Source organism: Rhinopithecus roxellana, chromosome 3 (assembly GCF_007565055.1).
Source record: "Rhinopithecus roxellana isolate Shanxi Qingling chromosome 3, ASM756505v1, whole genome shotgun sequence".
NCBI classification, from domain to species: Eukaryota; Metazoa; Chordata; class Mammalia; order Primates; family Cercopithecidae; genus Rhinopithecus; species Rhinopithecus roxellana.
The window spans coordinates 48,681,551-48,699,554 of NC_044551.1; the positions used below are offsets into that span (position 1 = coordinate 48,681,551).

Sequence of the window (18,004 nt, forward strand, 5' to 3'; positions counted from 1 at the left end):
CCTGGCTAACACAGTGAAACCCCGTCTCTACTAAAAAATACAAAAAACTAGCCGGGCGGGGTGGCGGGCGCCTAGGCTGAGGCAGGAGAATGGCCTAAACCTGGGAGGCGGAGCTTGCAGTGAGCTGAGATCTGGCCACTGCACTCCAGCCTGGGTGACAGAGCAAAAAAAAAAAAAAAAAAAAAAAAATATTTTTGGAAAAAAAAAAAAATTATTTTCTGTGCTACTTTGGTATTTCCAGCCCAAACTAATGGGACTTACTCTTTCATAAGATGCTAATTGTATAGGATTAAAAACTGCCTACGAAATATTCAATGCCTGCTGAAAATACTTAATAAATATTTCTTTATTAATTGACCAGATAATTTAGATTATATACCTAGCCAATTTAGTTAATATAGGATCAGAAATTCTGTCCATATCTCTGAGCCCTTATCTTCACAATTTTAGTCCTTTATTATTTAGATTTAGCTTTTCCAAAACCTGGATGCTGTGGACCAGAACTGAGTCTCCTTTTGTTACTGCCCTGTGGAGTCTTGAGTCTAATTATATATCATGAAATGCCCTGGCCTTGCATATTTTTCTCACTTCTTGATAATAGAATCATAAATTGTTCTGATCTTGTTATCAAAGTCTGGGAGACAAGTCTCCGCATCTTTTCATTTAATCTTTATTAAGCCTATTTTTCCTTTTTTTTAAAAAACATGAGAACCACTTTTTGAACTTTATTATATGAGGCTTGCCTGTCTACACTGGCACAATCAATTCAATCAGAAATACAATTAAATTTGTTCTTTGCATCATAGAAACAATTCATCTGATAATCATTGTGAATTTTTACTAAATTGATTAGCTATTATGTTGTGTAGATGAAGTCCGAGGGTCACCACATCTTTGACTGTGATTGAATAGAGTACTCTACCTGCAATATGAGGATCAAATACAGCATATCTAATTATTTGCTATTTGATACCTTTAGGATGTTAATAATTAGTTGTTGCCCCATCTCCATCTTTCTATTTGTCCATCTTTAGAACTGTCTGGATTTCTAATACATTAATTAAAGGTTTCCAAGTGGAGTCTGGTTACATTTATTTTTCTTTCTGAATTTAACCTGTCTCTCTTGTCTGATAAGTGTTTATTTTCTTCTCAATTGAAAGGAAGAAAAATACTTCATATTTTTATGCAGTATATGGTTTGTGTGTCTGCAGATCATTGATAAAATATTTTTTAACTAATTACTTTGTTTTTAAATTGAGTTAACATTTTAAAAAGCAAAGTTATAGTGAACAGGATTTCAAATGCATTTGATGAAAGAATGAATTGATTGTGCCAGTGTAGGCAGTCAAGAATTCTATACTGAATTAGATTTTCCATGGTAGCCATCTAAGAAGAAACTGTTTGAGAGTTCATTTGGGAGTCATGAAACAACTTGGTTTCTCAGCAAATGCGTTGTTATTAGCTGCAATGATGCTACATATTTATATTGTGCTGGACATTTCCTTCCAGGGAACATTGAAAAAAGAAAAAAACTGATTCCTACTTTGCTTGGGTTTAATTAGATCCAAAGTCTTAATGTAGCCAAGTCAAAGTTGTTACCCTAAGACTGGTCTTTCCTCCACAACTGTAGCAACACATGAACACTGGAGACCTTGGGCAGGTTCCCTGACTATTCTCCCTCAGTATTCTCATCTGTAAAATGGTGACGATGATGATAATGGAAGCTAACACAGATCTGCTTATGTGCCCGATCCTGTTGCCGGCGCTTTATATATATATTGGTTTATATATGCGGTAACATTGTGAAGATTAAAAGAGTGCACCTAGAAAACATGCCTAAAGTTAACAAAACATTATAGTGGGCTGTATTATGCATTTCTACAGAAAACTGTGGGTTCCCAAATTTACATGCTCTGTCTCTGTGGGTTCCAACTACTCCTGTTTATTGCTCATAGTTCCCTTATTTTGGAGAAGTATAGTTGTGGTGTTTGGTTTACAATGGAAGAAAGACTGAGGAGAAAAATATGTGGTTGAGGTCTTCTCTTGTTGTAGAATAGAGTCAGAATTTGGAAAGAAGGCCTGAGCTTCCACTGCTACCTTTTGCATATTAAACTACCGATGATTCTTTTTCTAGGGAACTTAAGCCTCTAGTTTGGCATTCTTTTTGCAGATATTTTCACAACTCTTGAAGCCTGTGTTTCTTTGGTGATAACTAGCCCTGAAACACATCTGTTTGGGTTGGGAGCGCCTCCCTTCAGTCTTCTCTGCCTCACATGGTACTGCCTGACCGAATCCCTCATCAGAGAGAAGCCCTCTACTTAATCAGACTTGGCTCCACCCGGAGGGGTTGAAAACCCAGGTGATATGCAGGGGCATATCCATTCTAAGCATATCCATTCTATTCCTCTTGTACTTTTAGTTTTCTGACAGTTTTCTTGGAAGCCTCTTAGTGGCCTCTTTTTGTCCTGAGCATTTAAATAGCATGTTGATACAGATCTGGATATATTTTTTCTTCTTTAAAAAAAAGTCAGAATTCTTACCAGATAAGAATTCTGTACCCTGTGATTTACACCAATTTTAATTACATTCTTCTGCAATAGAAACCACTTTCCCTCCAAATTTAGTGATCTGTTATGATGCTATTTGCTATTGAAGAGATACCGGTTTTTAAATGACCAGGACAGTGCGAGACAAGCACTGAACTGTGAAATAACTTTAGCTGAATACTGAAGGGTTTGCAGTTACCAGTAGAAGAGGGTACATTGATGGAAAGAGTGAATAATTTCTTTTGGAATGAGCACTTCGGGAGAAAATGCAGACTTTCTGGAAAGCTCTGTCTTGCACATGTCAACAAGAGGAATGCTTTGAAATATCTTCAGACTCTTCAAAGCAACTAGCTATCTCATCCACCCAGACCAAGAAAAATCCAAAGTCCTACGTCTAAATAAATAATTATCAGCCCTTAACTGAAGGCTTTAACAAAAGAAATCGTATTTTTGAATAATTATTCTTTCATGTTGTTGGGGGAAAATTTTCATGAGATTTTAATGGATAGCACAGTAATTTTTGGACAGAAGGAAAGAAAAAATAGCATTCTTGGGGACTGGAAATTTAACTTCATATAGTTATTTGAAGGTGAAACTCGGCATAGCATACTTAAAATCATTCAAACCAGCTAATAAAAGCAAGTCTAGATGTTTCCTATTAACCTTGGAATGTGCTTGGAAAAAGCACTGTTACTCCAGATGTCTAGTATTAGAAAGCATATCAACAGCTTTTACTCTCAATTGCGAATAATACCGTTCTAAAATTCACAAGTGCAGTTTGGTGTGCTGGGGCATAATATAGAATTAGTATTCAAATTTGTCTTTCTTTTTTAATTCTCAATATATCTTAAAAGTAGGAGAAACATCACAAGATGTCATAGTCCTAATTTCTTGCTTACAAATTAAAACCAATTTATATAATGGAATAAGGTGGTCCAGACTTAGAACTCAAGATGTGTTAAGTAAATATTTATTCTGGTTCCACTCCAGGGAGGTAAAAGATTTTATTAACATATTTCTTGAATTAACATATTTCTTGAGTTCACGGGGGCAAAGAAAAGCTTATGCTGTGCGTAAATGCCTGAGGGGCCTTTTTGCTGTAAGCTAACAAAGACTGATTTTTTTTTCTTTGCTAAAGAGAGGAACTATCTTGTATTGTGGCCTTTGTTTTCTTATTGTTCACTCACAACTGCATAATCTCAAACCAAGTTTTAAAAAGGTTGCTTTATTTTTTTCACATTGTTTGGAAAGACGCTTCTTAGATATTATAAGATTTGTATCCAAGCTTTATTCTTTTACTTTTTCTCCTGGTTTACTTTGGGCTGTTACCAGCCATTTGCACTTTGTTTTCTCTTCATTGCTGAAAAGAAAAAGTGCCCATTAAAAGTCAAGATTTGAAGTGCTGAACTTAATTCCTTGAGTCCAGTCCACAGTTTGGCTCTGATTACTGTACCAGGCTGACCTCCAGTCCAAGGGAGGGTGCCTTGGCAGAAATCTGAGAATTCCTCGATCAGTGACTCCCTTTTTTGGATTTATGGAGTCTTTAGGTGGATTGCTTTGTGCTAAATGTGCTCTTATTGGAAAGGAATGGGGCTGGAATGAGAGGAACACGATGTTGCACAACATAAATGTTTGCAGCTGACCTCCGTGTTCACTATGCTTGAATTAGCTGGCCGTTGCTGCACCTGGCCTTGAACCATGTACCCTCAAAGCCCAGAAAACTCACGTAATGAATGGTTTTAAGTAGTGGTGAAAAAGAAAAGTCGGGTAATTCTGTTAACCTTTGTGGCTGGCTCCTGACTTGATTTTTTGCCCCCCTTGAAAGTCTTTGCTATTATTCTTAGAAATAAAATTTTAAAAGATTCAGCAGCCAAACAAGCAGAATATTACATTGTGGAACAGAGTGACTGTGAAAGCTCTTTGTGCTGACGATTAATTTCACATGTAAACACTTTCATTTTGTTGCCAGCAAGGAGATTTCCTTTTCCCTTCTCTGCCTAGTTAAAGTCTAGAAATAAAATTCCACAGCTGTCAGGTTCCCACATATTCATCAGTGGCCTCTCAAGATGGCTTCACAATGAGCAGAGTGAATTTAGAGAATTCCACTATTAAAGTCTGCAAAGCTTGTTTCAGACACCCCAACTCACAAAATCAAGAATTGTAAATCTTTTGCCTTCCTGACATGTAATGTTGGACAGTAACATAATCTGTGGCATAATATTAATAAAACATGAACATTTTCTGTGCCCGTAGTGGGAATATGCACCCGAAGCGAAGCTAATGCCATTGGGTTTAACCAATTAGTGAGCCATCATTGTCTTCCTTATTGAAACACGTTGCCTCCCCCAACCTCTATTTGTGCATGTTAAGGACTTAGCAGGCTATGAAACTCAACAAGTGTCAGCAGGAGCCACAAAGGCCTGCCTTTCCTTTCTAGCAGGAGGGCATTTATGACTATAGAGTGCAGTAGTTGGGTGTTCATAATGCATACTCTGTAATTACCCATTGTTATCACAGCCAGCTCTAGTGTATGTATGTGTCTGTGTGTGTGTGTGTGTGTGTGTGTGTGTGTGTGTGTGTGTGTGTGTGTGTGTTTAAATTAGGTCAGTGCATGTTTCATTTAGCTCCCAAGCCAGAATACTTGCCAACCTAAGCCCCAACACTTTTATTCTGCTTTCCAGAATGTGCAGAGGTTACATACATCATTTGAAGGGTCCAGTGTTCTACAGGTTTATCTTTTTGTCTTCCAGTGGCAACGTGTTTTTCCCGCTGTGTGCTGCTGCTTCAAGCAGCATTCACAAGGTTAGGCAGATTTCTAAGACTACATCTCTAGAGAGACAGCACAGTGCATCATCTTTTGGCACCGTCTAATCTTTGATGTAATGTTGTTGAGAGAAAATGATCCTTGTAGCTCATTTATGGTTTCAGTTTACATTTGGCCCTCTCATATGACCAGTAACACCTGGGAGCAGAGTGGCTTTTGAGGGAGATTCTTTATAGCACCACTTCAAAGGGTTTTTGCAGAAAGGAAGTGTATGTATATGCACATGAATTCTCCTTGAATTACAGTACTAGGTTTCACAACCTCCTGACCAATTAGGCAGAATAAAACATGTACACATACAGACACATACTATTTAATTGGCAGAAAGATTATGAAATACACCCCTTTGTTGCAGAAAGGATTGATTATGCAGGTTGGACTCCTGCTGCCCTAGTTGGCTTTCCTAATTGCAGGAGATAGATACCCATCCTGTTAAGTTATAAAGGACCTGTGTGTGCATTCTTTAACCCTATATGACCCCATCAAGGATAAAGAATAATATTACAGTTATGGTCCTTAACAACCAAACCATGCAACATATCTTCATGGCAGAGTTCTGAAAATGTATGTTAACTAATGAAGTAAGCAGCATTTATGTGTGTGGTGTATTTAGCCTCTGCAAAAAGATATAACCCTGCCTTTAAGTATCATTCTCATAGAACAGTCTCCCCCAAAGAAATATTGATAAAGACAGTAAATGAACAGAGGAAAATACAAACTTAGAAACAGGTAATAAGTAGATATGATTCAAATTTTACCTGCAGTGTAGTAGAAGTGATAGGAAACATGTCAGAGAACTTTTAGATTGATTCCGTATGTGGACCATGCCATTGAAAAATAAATAGCAGATTTTGAAATGAAAAGCTTAAAAAGTGTTTGAAAAATAATTTAAGCAATAATCTAGTTTGCATATTTTTTAGGACCTTGGAAGACTGGTCTCTGAATTTTCCTACATTTCATTTTTCTAATTTGGAACACTAGTTGTCTGCTATTAATAATAGTTTATGCTAAGCAATAATTACTGGTAAGCTAATTACTTAAAAAATGTAGTTATTTTTCATGATGCACTGTCCAAAGAGTAAAACAAGCCTCAAAAGAAAGAAAGGAAAGAAGGAAGGGAGGAAGGAAGGAAATGAGGGATAAAACCCTGAGTATTTTATTTCCAGTTTGTATGCTGTGATAGAATATTGTAACTTACCTATCAATATATTTAAGAGAATAAGTAAGAAATAGCACATTTCGTTGTAAGTAATATTTAAATATATAGTGGGTTTAAGTATATTAATTATACTCGAAAGCATAAAATTGGTTTTTTCTAAGAATTGCTCAAGGATATCTAAATACATGTCATGATTAGTGTATTTTAAACCACTGTGGTTCTTTATGACGTTCTGTTGTTTTTCAACCTAATTGTCAGTGAGATAAATATAGCATTATAGAAAAAAATGCATTAACCAATATATTCAGTGACAAGTATAAACACTCAAACTTTCCCAGAATTCAAACAAAACCATTGCATATTCTTCAAATTAAAGTAACAAAATTTTCCTTCCCCCTACCTTTTTTTTTTTTTAACTAGCATTTTGTTTTCTCAACTGTTGAAGGTACGATTTGCTTTTCTGATTTTCTAATTGACTTCTGGAAGAATAGTATTCTAGAGGGTTTTGAGGATTTTATTTGGGCAAAAACAATTGTTTATCGTATACATGGAAAAACCGGTTTTAAAAGAAGACATACTTTTTGTGAAGATTAATGCAAACTTTGGTTTGTTGAATAAAACAACAGTTTTGAGGTGGTATTCCCATACCCAGAATGCTTAAATTTTCGAGATGCAAACCACCGAAACAACAATAGAGTATTCAATGAAGTGTCAAAAAGAAAGTTAATTGGTCTTCATGAAAAACACAAACTTGAATTCAGACAATGAATGAATGGAATGCAGTATCAGCCACGTGCCCATGTTTGGCGTGTCAGTTGATGAGCACCAAGAAGAATGGGCAACTTTACAGTTCAGCAAGCACAGATGGACTCTAGAAAGATGGATCAGCTTACCAGTTTTCTGATCCTCATATTATCAGCACTCAAAAGCTTCAGTCATAGGGTCATTGTCAGTTCCTAATATTCTGAACTAGTTAGGAAACTCATGGGTTCATGTGGGTCTTGCTACTACTGTGGCCCCTGGGAGCTGCAGGGAGACCTCCTGGCCACAGGGCCACCTGCCTGCATGGAGCTCATTATGCACTTATCCCTCACCCTTCTATCTGATTCTGACAGCCATCAAATGCCCTCCCAGATGCACTCACTGCCACCCCCATTTCCTTTGTTGACAGCACTACTGGATATTACGCTAAATGTTGGTTTTGTTTGTTGTTTAGTCTGTTGATACATGTTCCAGCAGCTATTACATTTGACATAACCTATATATTTATTTTTGTTGTTGTTGCCCTTAAAAAGCACATTGTGTTTAGTTTGTGAGGGCTGCCATAACGAAGTGCTACAGACTGGGCAGCTTAAACAACAGAAATTTATTTTCTAACAGTCTGGAGGCTCCAAGTCTGAGATCAAGATGTTGGCAGAGTTGGTTTCTTCTGAGGCCTCCCTCCTTGGCTTGTAGATGGCTGTCTTTTTCCCTGTGTCTTCATATGGTCTTTCCTCTGTGTGTCTGTGTCCTAATCTCTTCTTAGAACAACATGCATGGGTCACTTCAGATTAGGGCCCACCCTGATGTCCTCATTTTAACTTAATTGCCTCTATAAAGATCCTGTTTCCAAATACAATCACATTCTGAGGTATTGGTGGTTAGGACTTCCCCATATGAATTTTGAGGTGATACAAGTCAGCCCATAACACACATTTTTAAAAGTAGATTTTTGTGGATTGATCACCCCTGCTGTACCTTCCCCACCCCCAGACTTGAGCATATGGAAGGCAGGAACTCTATTTCTCTTGCAATCCCCAGAACCTAACAGTGTCCAGCACTTTGCAGCTATTTCATGAACTCTTGCGGCATAAATGCACAAAGGTTGGTAAGAGACATGAAGTTGAAAAGTGGCACTATTTCTGACTGCCAGAAGTAGAACCTGGTGAGTAGACTAGAATATGTTCTGATGAGAAGAAGCGGCAGAGAAAATACAGTACATTTAAACCGAGACAGCTTTTGACAGAAAGACAAATGACTGTTGTTTGGACACCCATTCTCTATATCCAGCTCTGGGAAAGGAATGGAAGTTGAGGCCCTTGTGGAATACCAAAGGTCAGGTCTGAATCATTTGAGAGCAAAGGTAATTAATGATTGTCAATAGATCTTTTCTCTTAAGCTCTTCACTTTAGAGTCTGAAAATACTGCAGGTATAAGAAAGAACAATGTTGTAATGCAGATAGATCATATTAGTTTCCAGTAATTTACCACTGTTTCTTAAAACTAGCTGTGCTTAAAAAAAATGAAAAGTTTAAATATCTCCTTTAGATACTATGTCTAGGGATATGCTGAGTTCTTAGACACTAGCCAAGCAGGTTTTAAGAGTGTAACTGAGACTCCTCTGTCCCTGCCATTTTTGGCTTAAGGTTCTGACTTTGAAGCAGATTGGAAGACTACCACAAGGCCAAAGCAACGTTCATTTTTCTAAAAGTATACAATGATTATGATTCAAATACTAGAAAATGCCTAATGTGCTAAAAATGCCTAATAGTAAAAAAAAAAAATGCCTTGGTCAATGTAACAAATATGAAGGGAGGGAGAAAGTTTCCTTAGTCATGTGTGTTTTCCTGTTGGATATTCATATTCCCAAGTTCTTTGGCAAAAGTTGTTGGCTTTTTTTTTTTTTTTTTTTTAATTTATTAAGCAAATGGACAGTTCTTAGAACAACAGATTGTTAAAATAGGTGTAATAATTTCGGAAAGGCAAGCTATTTTTCCCCTACAAATCAGACTTCGGTGCTTTTGGTATTGATGCTTAGAAGTTAAATGTTAAAGCAGTGTCATTTCGTTAAAATGGAATATCCCAGAAAAGCACAAGAACACAGGAATGACAATACTTACCTGACCTTGCTTTTCATTGCTTCCTATGCCTACAAAGTTTTTACATGTATTTTTATCAACATTTTTGGTTTCCAATGTAACTTAATTTCTCACTAATATTTTAAGACTGTACTTAAAATATGATTTTTAAAGTGGCAATATAGAAATGTAATCACTTTATATCCATTTATATGAAGTGAATTTAACAGTAGATTCAAACTTAGGGTCCCCTCAAGTTAAGCCGAAACTGGGCTTTTGTGTGCTGTGACTTGGTTTTAAGTCTTGAAAAAAGCTTGTGTATTTGAGATTATTTTTTGTTTTCTTCACCCATTCCTGGATAAAGGAAATGTCAGAAGTGGCTGCTTGTCCCAAACAAGGCAGATGGTGGAATACTTTCTGAAGGAGCTGGGCAGAGGAGAGGAAATATGTGGAAAAGTAAGGTGGTTGGGGTGGGGGGAACCACATGGCTCAGAAAACTAGACCCAGTCCAAAAAGAAAATAGTTCCAGCTCTTGCAGAATGAGCTCTCTTGAAGACCCAAACGTGGGTGGTGGCTGTGGACTGGTGTAATTTTGAGGGAGTGGTGGCAGGCGATTTGCATTCTGGGATAATGTGAGGGCAGCAGGATAGTGGAAGGAACTGAAGTTTAGAATCTGGAAACCTAGTGTGAGTTTCAGTCCTACCCTACACTGCCTGTGTGACTTTGGGCAAGTCGTTGACCTTTTTGAGTTTCAGTGTCTTCATTTGTTTAATGATAAGACCAATATTATAGGCTTATCATCAGGACAAATTAAGTAATGTATGCAAAATTGCTTTGTAAGCTAGGATGTGCTCTAAATGTCACTGGTGTAGATCAAAGATAGTTACTGTTCAATTATTCCGAAGAGTGAACATATTTCCTACCCTAGATGTCCTGACAAAATGGATTGATTGGAGTATACCAAGTATTACAGTCAACTCAATGATTAGGTTACCTCAATTAGGGCTCAATTTGGCTTCCAAAACCAAAATCTAAACAGACATCTAAGTCTGTTTGTTAATCTGTTAATGAGGTGTGACTCTTAATTGTTGTTTATTAAATGTGAAGCTTATATATTGAAGAATGTGGAGAATCAGATCTGGAGGGAATCTTACCTAATTTCACTCTGCTTTCAATCAGGACTATATTAAATGTGAATTAGCTCTGAAAGATGGTTGCTGGATTCTGTTTCTAAATTTTTTAAAGAAGATTTCACAGTTTTTCTCTAATTTCTTTTAGTAATTTAACAATTCTTATGCTGAGTTCTTCCTTAGAGCTGACCCAAATCTTAGTTGTAATTTTAAGTCCTTTCCCCCCTCCTGTCATTACTGAAGATGGAGAACAGCTGGTCCGCAACCTTATGCTAATCATCCTTTGTATATTTAAAGAAGAGTTACTCAGTTCCACTCCCTCGCTCCACCCCCTCCCACCACCAAATTCATCAACTAGTATTCTCTGAATCATTCATGGTGATGACATCTATCTCCCGCCCCTCCCTCAGACACTTGGCTGTTTCAGGCAGCTGGGCAGAATGTGTTGTCACTGGCCACATGGACTTGGAGAGAATCTGGGCTGCTGCTTTCTTTCCTCTTTTATTTTGTTCATAATCTTTGGCCTTCTAATAAATGATCAGAATAACCCTTAACAGTGTTTGATGGAGTTTTGCAAGGATACTTATCATAGAATCCTTTGAAAGTTAGACCTCCCTGGTGACTTAGTGCACTCAGCCAGACATACCATTAAGCTGCTACTTTGCCTGCTAAAAATAACATTGATTGATATCTCTGATTTATTGGACTTAATCTTGGCAGACATTGAGCTGAAACGCTCCTGAGTGCAGTGTGTGTTCAGAAGCACACTAAGAGTTTGAAAGAGTTAATGGTTTCCCCAGTGCTCTAAGTTGCAGTTGGGAATAAGTGACCATTGAGGGGAATTGAGCTCATTAAGGTTATCCCATGTAGTTTCAGAGTGGATCCTGTTTTTAATCTGAATGTGTATGCTTTTGTGTCTCTGTAGGTTTATTGCCCAGAACTCTTTGTCTGGGTCAGTCAAGAACCATTTCCAAACAAGAACATGGAGGGAAGGCTTCCTAAGGTAAGATCCCTAGATGCCATTTTGTTAACACTATTTTCAATATTGAAACAATTGTTTTAAAATATCAGAGCCTTTTCATTTTAATACCCATTATAGGCTGCTATAAGAATCCATCAATCTGATACTATGATGACCTTGGAAATAATGTACTTTTAAAAAATATCATAAAGTCCTCTGACTTAAAGTTCACATTATCTTCCTTTCTTCATAAATAAAAAATTTTCATTTAAAACATGGAATTAGTTTATCAAATGTACAATTTACAGGTTTTAAATCTGTTCCATTCCTGGTTAGACAAACTCAAATACAATGATCAAACTAAAAGATTTCTTAAAAGTGTAAGATGATGACATAATTGCCTGCTAATGAAGTCTGAAGGTCTGATAAGATTATCCATGAAGCAAAAGGGAAGACCAAAAAACTGTTACATGTCTTTCTTCTAATTTTTAAGCCTAAAAACCATTTTTTATAAACATGGCTTCATTGTTCTGACATCTTAGGTATGGCAGTTCTCTGCCTCAAAATTTGTAAAATTTATATTTTAGATTTTAGCACAATTTCTGAAACAAATAACAACTACTTACCAGTTTTTACTGTAGATACTGAACTTTGCCTCTTAGGGTAAATACTTATTTGACCTCAAGCAGGAAGAGTGTACTTTTTAATGACTTACTGATTTTGCAGTTAATAAAGAAAAACAGAATCCACTGAAAATAACATTTCTATTTGAAAGTTTCATAAGTGTAATAATTGACTAATGGTGAGGCCTCCCCTAGCTATTACTGGTATTTCAATGTTTAAGAAATTATTTTATTTACACTCAATAGTCTCAACAATTCCCTATCTTATACTGGCAGGCAGAAACTGAAGCGGTTGTATCAACTGGCAGTTTGCACTGAAAGAAAACAATCTTAAATCACTTTTAATCTTGCAGAGCATTTTTGAAGGTCAAGGTTGAAATCACTGGCAGAAAAGTAGGTGAACAAAATGGTTTGGCCCTGCCTGAACTAGACTTGCACTGATTTGTAGAGCTGGAGTGGAAGAGAGCTAAAATAGTAGCGCTTTCCTTAAAACACACCCACACCCCACCACCTCACCAACAGCACACCAGCGGCAGCAGCAGTATAACCGTAGACATTCATCACTGTGCCAGATCAGGGCATAATTTTCTTAAGGCAGCTGAGGGCAAGATGTGAAAACAAAGCAAAGTATAGCCTTCGCATTAATTCTTGCCTCATTCAAGCATCCAAAGGTCCTCTCTTTGATACTGGTGACATAAACCAGAGGGGCAAGACTAGGCACATTCCTTGATAAGCTCAGTGGTGCCTCCCCCTACTCTTAGATAGCCAGCCCTGGTGTGCTAGGTCTTGTCCTACACAAAGACATGCTCCCAGGGGTGGGCACAGTGGATCATGGTATTCAGGTCTTCTGCTATTTTCAGTTCTTTCTTCTCTAAATATGTGAATAATATTTTAAGCATAGTGTATTTATTCTTTTTCCAGAAGTTCCCTTCTGGAAAAGCATATCTTTGCATAATTGTAGGAAAAATAATCTTGACTTACTTGGTCCAAAGCACATTATTAACTGGGGATTAATTTCCTAGTAGTCATCTGTCGGGAGGGCTGATCCACCCCGAGGCACATTAACTGGCATGACTTCCAGGACAGCGGGGCTGTGGGAGCCACTGGACACATCTGCCCCCCAACCCCTAGCCTCTTGAATTACTCAAGTCCCTCAGTTCTGTTGGCACAAATATGTGCTGGATGATAGAACAACTGTTTTTTCCATGGATGGACTTTTTTTTGGCTTAAATTCTTATAAGGCCTGACTTCTGGATCTGGAGAAAGAAGACTTCTTTGTGTCCCATCTTCAAAATGCCTCCTCCATTTGTTGCAGAAGCCTAAAATTCCTTTAGTGGGGGCAGAAAGCCTATTATTATTATTTTTTAAATAGTAGGAGGGTGTGTGGATTGAAATCAGTTGGGGGAAGAGGGTTGAAATCTAGTAAATCCAGGACTCCATAGGGAGGATGCACAGAACTCTGTCTCCTCAGGAGCACCTCTCCCCACGGGCATGTTGGGCTCTGGGCCCTCAGGTTGCTGCAGTAGCACACCTCCCTGTGGGCCCTACTACCATTGCCTCATCAGGGTCCAGTCTGTATGCCTGTCTTCCACACAGCAAGTTAATGAAGGGTGAGATGGGCAGGGACTGTTTTTGTTTCTGTTTCAATCTCTAAGCTTAAAATCGAATAGAGTACTCCAGCCATAGTAGGCACTCAGAGCATAAAAGTGAACAAAGAAATATATATTATCTGGCACCTTGAAACAGAAAAAATAGTAAAAATGGTAAATTCAAATCTGAAATAATCTTCACTTTCTTTTTTTCTGGAGGTGCCTCTTCCCAAATCCTTTGCTCTTCCTTTTGTTTTGTTGTGTATGTTTCATGGAGGTAGAAGATTAGTACTGAGACTAAGATTTAAATAGAGAGATATACTAACGTTCTGTATATTCACTTTTGAACAGAGTAAGTCTGAACAGGAGCAGTTTTAAGGCAAGCTGTGTAAAGAGTATAATTGTTGAGTTAACATTTATCAACTTTTGGTTTTCCTTTTCTTGCCTGTGACAATTAACAGCCATTGAACTCTTCATTTGTCCAAAACCTAAGTTTGTCCTATCCTGAACCATGGTAACTGGTTGGCTGTGGGGTGAGATGGCGTTGGGCTGGCAGCATAATTTTAAAGACACTGGTATTACAGTGGATTTCCTTTTTTTGTTGTTGTTGTTGTTAAATTTGGGATTGTGTACCAAGATTCCAAGATTGAAATTATTTTCAGAAATGCAAGTAACTACCCAATATTATGCTTTTGGAAATTGAATCTAGACTCTTAACGGTGTGTGAATGGTGAATTATATTTTTATTTAATTTTCTGGTTTGGTCTCATTGGTATTTAATGATACCAAAACAACCTCTAAAATCACAACCTAAGATTGGAGTATTAAAGTACATAATGGTTATATATGTCCAAAAAACTGTTGTATGCTCTCAGAGTCTGAGACTTTTAAGCAAAAAATTGAGGCATACCAGATGTTTAAATACGGAAAATTACACAGTAAGTAAGACTTTTTAAAGTTGAATTATCTGTTGCATTTAGTTCACCCCTGGGCTGCTGAAAATATTTATTCAATTTCAAGTTGTTTGGAAGTTACTGGCTTCTGAATTCTTAAAAAGAAATTTAGATGTGTTAATTTATAGGTCACAAAGTAAGATGATCACTTTAATCCAAGTACTTTACATCTAGTCAAATTGGCTTATTAAAACTGACTTGTTAGAACATGTGACTTGAGCAAAAAAACAAAAACAAAAAAGAAAACCCACACATCTTTTAAAACCACAAAGGATATTTTTTTCCAAGAAAATGTGAGTAATTAAAACTCCAGAGTTCAGCTAAAAGAGAGACTATCATCAAATCTTCACTATGTTCATACCTGTATGGGCATAAAATCCATCTGTTGTAAATTAATACCTTTATTATGCATCATGTGGGCAGGTGGGCTTCACTGTGCTGTGCTTCTGCTGTCTGATTGTGATGGAGAGCTCCTCTCCACTGTTGGCACTGCAGCAGTGTATCCGGGAAGCCACATGGCGGCGGATCAGCAGTCACACTGAGATTGAGTTATTCTAGTCAGAAACACAACAACCTTACTCATCAGGATTGTGAGGAGAGACTTAGAATAGCCCCAGTCAGTTCTGGCCTTGGTTTCCCACTAGCCCCCTCTCTCCTACATCCGCTGTCTGGGCACCCTCACATTATTTCTCTCCCAGACACTTCCCATCTTTGGTACCCACTTCTGGCATGTACCAATTGCATGTAGAATAAGCCATACATATAGATAAGATTTATGCAAATTGGATAAGTTTTTAAATATTTTTATTACATATTCGAAAATAGACTATTACTCTTCTTCATCACACCCTCTGGACTTTTTTTTTTTTTTTTTCCAATTATTGACTGTCCCTCCTGTGAGTATCTATCACCCAGTCTAAGGTTGCGCCCCATCTGATACTAGAAACTGTCCCAAGAAACCTGACACTGGGGAATGCTGCCTCACACATGGCTGGCACCACCATGACAGAAGCACTTCATTCTACTGAAGCAAAGGTGGCTAGTGTTTAATTACTTTATTTCCTCACAGACCTAATATTTACATTCAGGTGAACTGTGTTTAATATGTAAACTCTGTTTTGCAAAACAGCAAGAGTTCAAGGGTAAAATGTGGGCTGGGCAGGAAAAGCAAAATTTTAAAAAATGGTTTCAGAAGCATGACTAATTTTGTCTTTTATGTGTGTGTGTCTGTGTGTGGGTCTGCCTGCTTTGCAGGGAAGACTTCCTGTCCCAAAGGAAGTGAACCGCAAGAAGAACGATGAGACAAACGCTGCCTCCCTGACTCCACTGGGCAGCAGTGAACTCCGCTCCCCAAGAATCAGTTACCTCCACTTTTTTTAATCGTAACACCTCCATTTGTATTACATATGGTGTATGGGTATTGATGAGGTCATGGTATCATATATGGGATTTTTTTCTGTGTAAATCATCAAGTATAAGAAGAAACTATGGGACTCTGAGCCTTGCTTTAGAGAATTTACAGTGGACAAATAGGTATCATCAAACCAGTTTTTAATCATTCTGACTCAAGTGAAAACGCTCAGAATTTCACACTGTGAATCCACGTTTACAACCCTTACAGGTGGGCCTTCAGGCCTGGTTCGCTACAACAATGTCTTCCACAACTCAAACTCCCACCGCGCTCACACAACCGGTCCACTCCTGCCTTTTCACTCACACAGCTCCCGACTGCTTCTTGCAGAGGCTGAGAGTCCCCCCTTTTTTTTTCATTTAGATGTAACAAACCTAGTAGTTTATGTTCATCAATTGTCTGTATATCTCTATATTTTATCCATGTACTCTTTTGATGTATAGAAGTAGTTTGAAACTCATTGTTTCCTTGTGGTAAGTGACCGAGATGCTGCCACAGGACCTGAGACACTGATGAATGGTGCTATTTTGGACTTTCAACATGCTCCTTGGCGAGGTAGCTCTGATGGAGTTATTTTTTATTTCCATGTTCTAAGAAGGTGTTGGTACTCTGTTTCCCTGAATGTTGTTCTCTAGACTGGATTGACTTGTATTCCTTGTGTCTTCAGTGTGGCTTTCTTCCTCAGTGTTGTAGGTTGAGCGAATGCTACCAGAGTGTGAGAGACGATTGTCTCGTTGACTGGCACTCACGGACATGCAGTCACGGTAGCGGGAGCAATCACAAAACTGTAATTTACTTACCAAATCTCTTCCTTTCCGTAGCCTCGCCTGCCTGACTTAGAGAAAGAAAAGCAATAATTTTACAGGCATTTTGAGGTGTCTCTTTGGGTTCTTTCTGTTTGAAAGGATACTTGTGGAAAAAAAGAGCAAAACCTTTTTAAATAAACTCACCCTGAAGAAAACCCAAAACACTGGCATCTGAGTAGGAATATGAAAATGACACCTTTTCCAAATATTAAATTGGAAAACAATGTCTTTACAAAATCATAATGCTTTTTTAAAAGGCAGAGCACTCTTTTTTTTGCGAATTTCGATAAGCAAGGTGTAGATTTACATTTTTGTCCTTGCTCCCAACGAAATGGATAAACAAAAATAAAATACCATCTACTCATGGAATGTTGTTGTGTTAGCCAGTCTGAAAGCCCACCTTAATTTTTATATAACTGTCTTTTAGCTCTTCTTTTGACAGGGCAGGCCTTGTTCTGAACTGTTTCGCTTCTGACTGTTAAAACACCGATGACGCATGCACTGCACTTCTTCGTTTTCTTCTTGCTCCCCCATTGGCCTGAGTTTCTTGTGCATTCCTCCTCTCCCTCCTTCGTTAGAATAGGTATATCAGCTGTGTAAATAGAGCAAGAAAACAGTATTCTGCATCTGTGGCATTTATGTAGAGTTGCAGTTGTGTACTGCTGAAAATGCAGGCTTTTGTAACAATGTGATCTTTACTGATGCACTCATGACAAGTACCCAATGTATTTTAGCTATTTTAGTAGTATTTGTTCAATAAATATGCAAGCTGTAAAGTAACTGTCTGATTTGGCTTATCATTGAAGAGGCCTAGTTTTGAATGCCTTCTCTGGTTCTCGCTAATTCGTGTGTTCCCAGGGCCCCAGAAGTCAGGCCAGCAAACCCAAGGGCAAATATCGAAAGAGAGAGAATCAGCTCTGCCTTTCATGCGTTTTCCCTTTTGAGGATTTTATGAGATTAGGGGCTAGGCAGTGGCTCATTAAGATGGTATTTGCAGAGCTGCCTCTGGACACAAAGGAGAATTAGACCAAGATCCTTTTATTTCTACACTTTTTCTCCCTTCCAAGGCATTCCCATACACTTCAGAACTTACTCTTTCTCACGCCTTGCCATTAAGACCCACTCTGTGGTATTCTTTATCCCTGCCAAAAGAGATCTGACCTCA

General features: G+C 37.9%; 1 protein-coding gene across 6 annotated transcripts in view; it reads left to right on the top strand.

Moving 5' to 3' along the window:
• Positions 1–17,619, top strand: part of NREP (neuronal regeneration related protein) — a 28,917-nt gene extending 11,298 nt beyond the window's left edge. For 5 of the 6 annotated variants that reach the window (XR_747732.2, XM_030926967.1, XM_010360998.2 and 2 more), the window contains 2 exons: positions 11,422–11,499; positions 15,877–17,619. Coding sequence is in view for 5 of the 6 variants with exons in the window: in XM_030926967.1 (XP_030782827.1) it covers positions 11,422–11,499; positions 15,877–16,002 (204 nt within the window). In the remaining variant the exon portion in view is untranslated. Of the gene's footprint in view, positions 1–9,640; positions 9,823–11,421; positions 11,500–15,876 lie in introns of those variants that run through there. The other variant, XM_010360997.2, reaches the window with a different exon arrangement.
• The last annotated feature ends 385 nt before the right edge of the window (positions 17,620–18,004 follow it).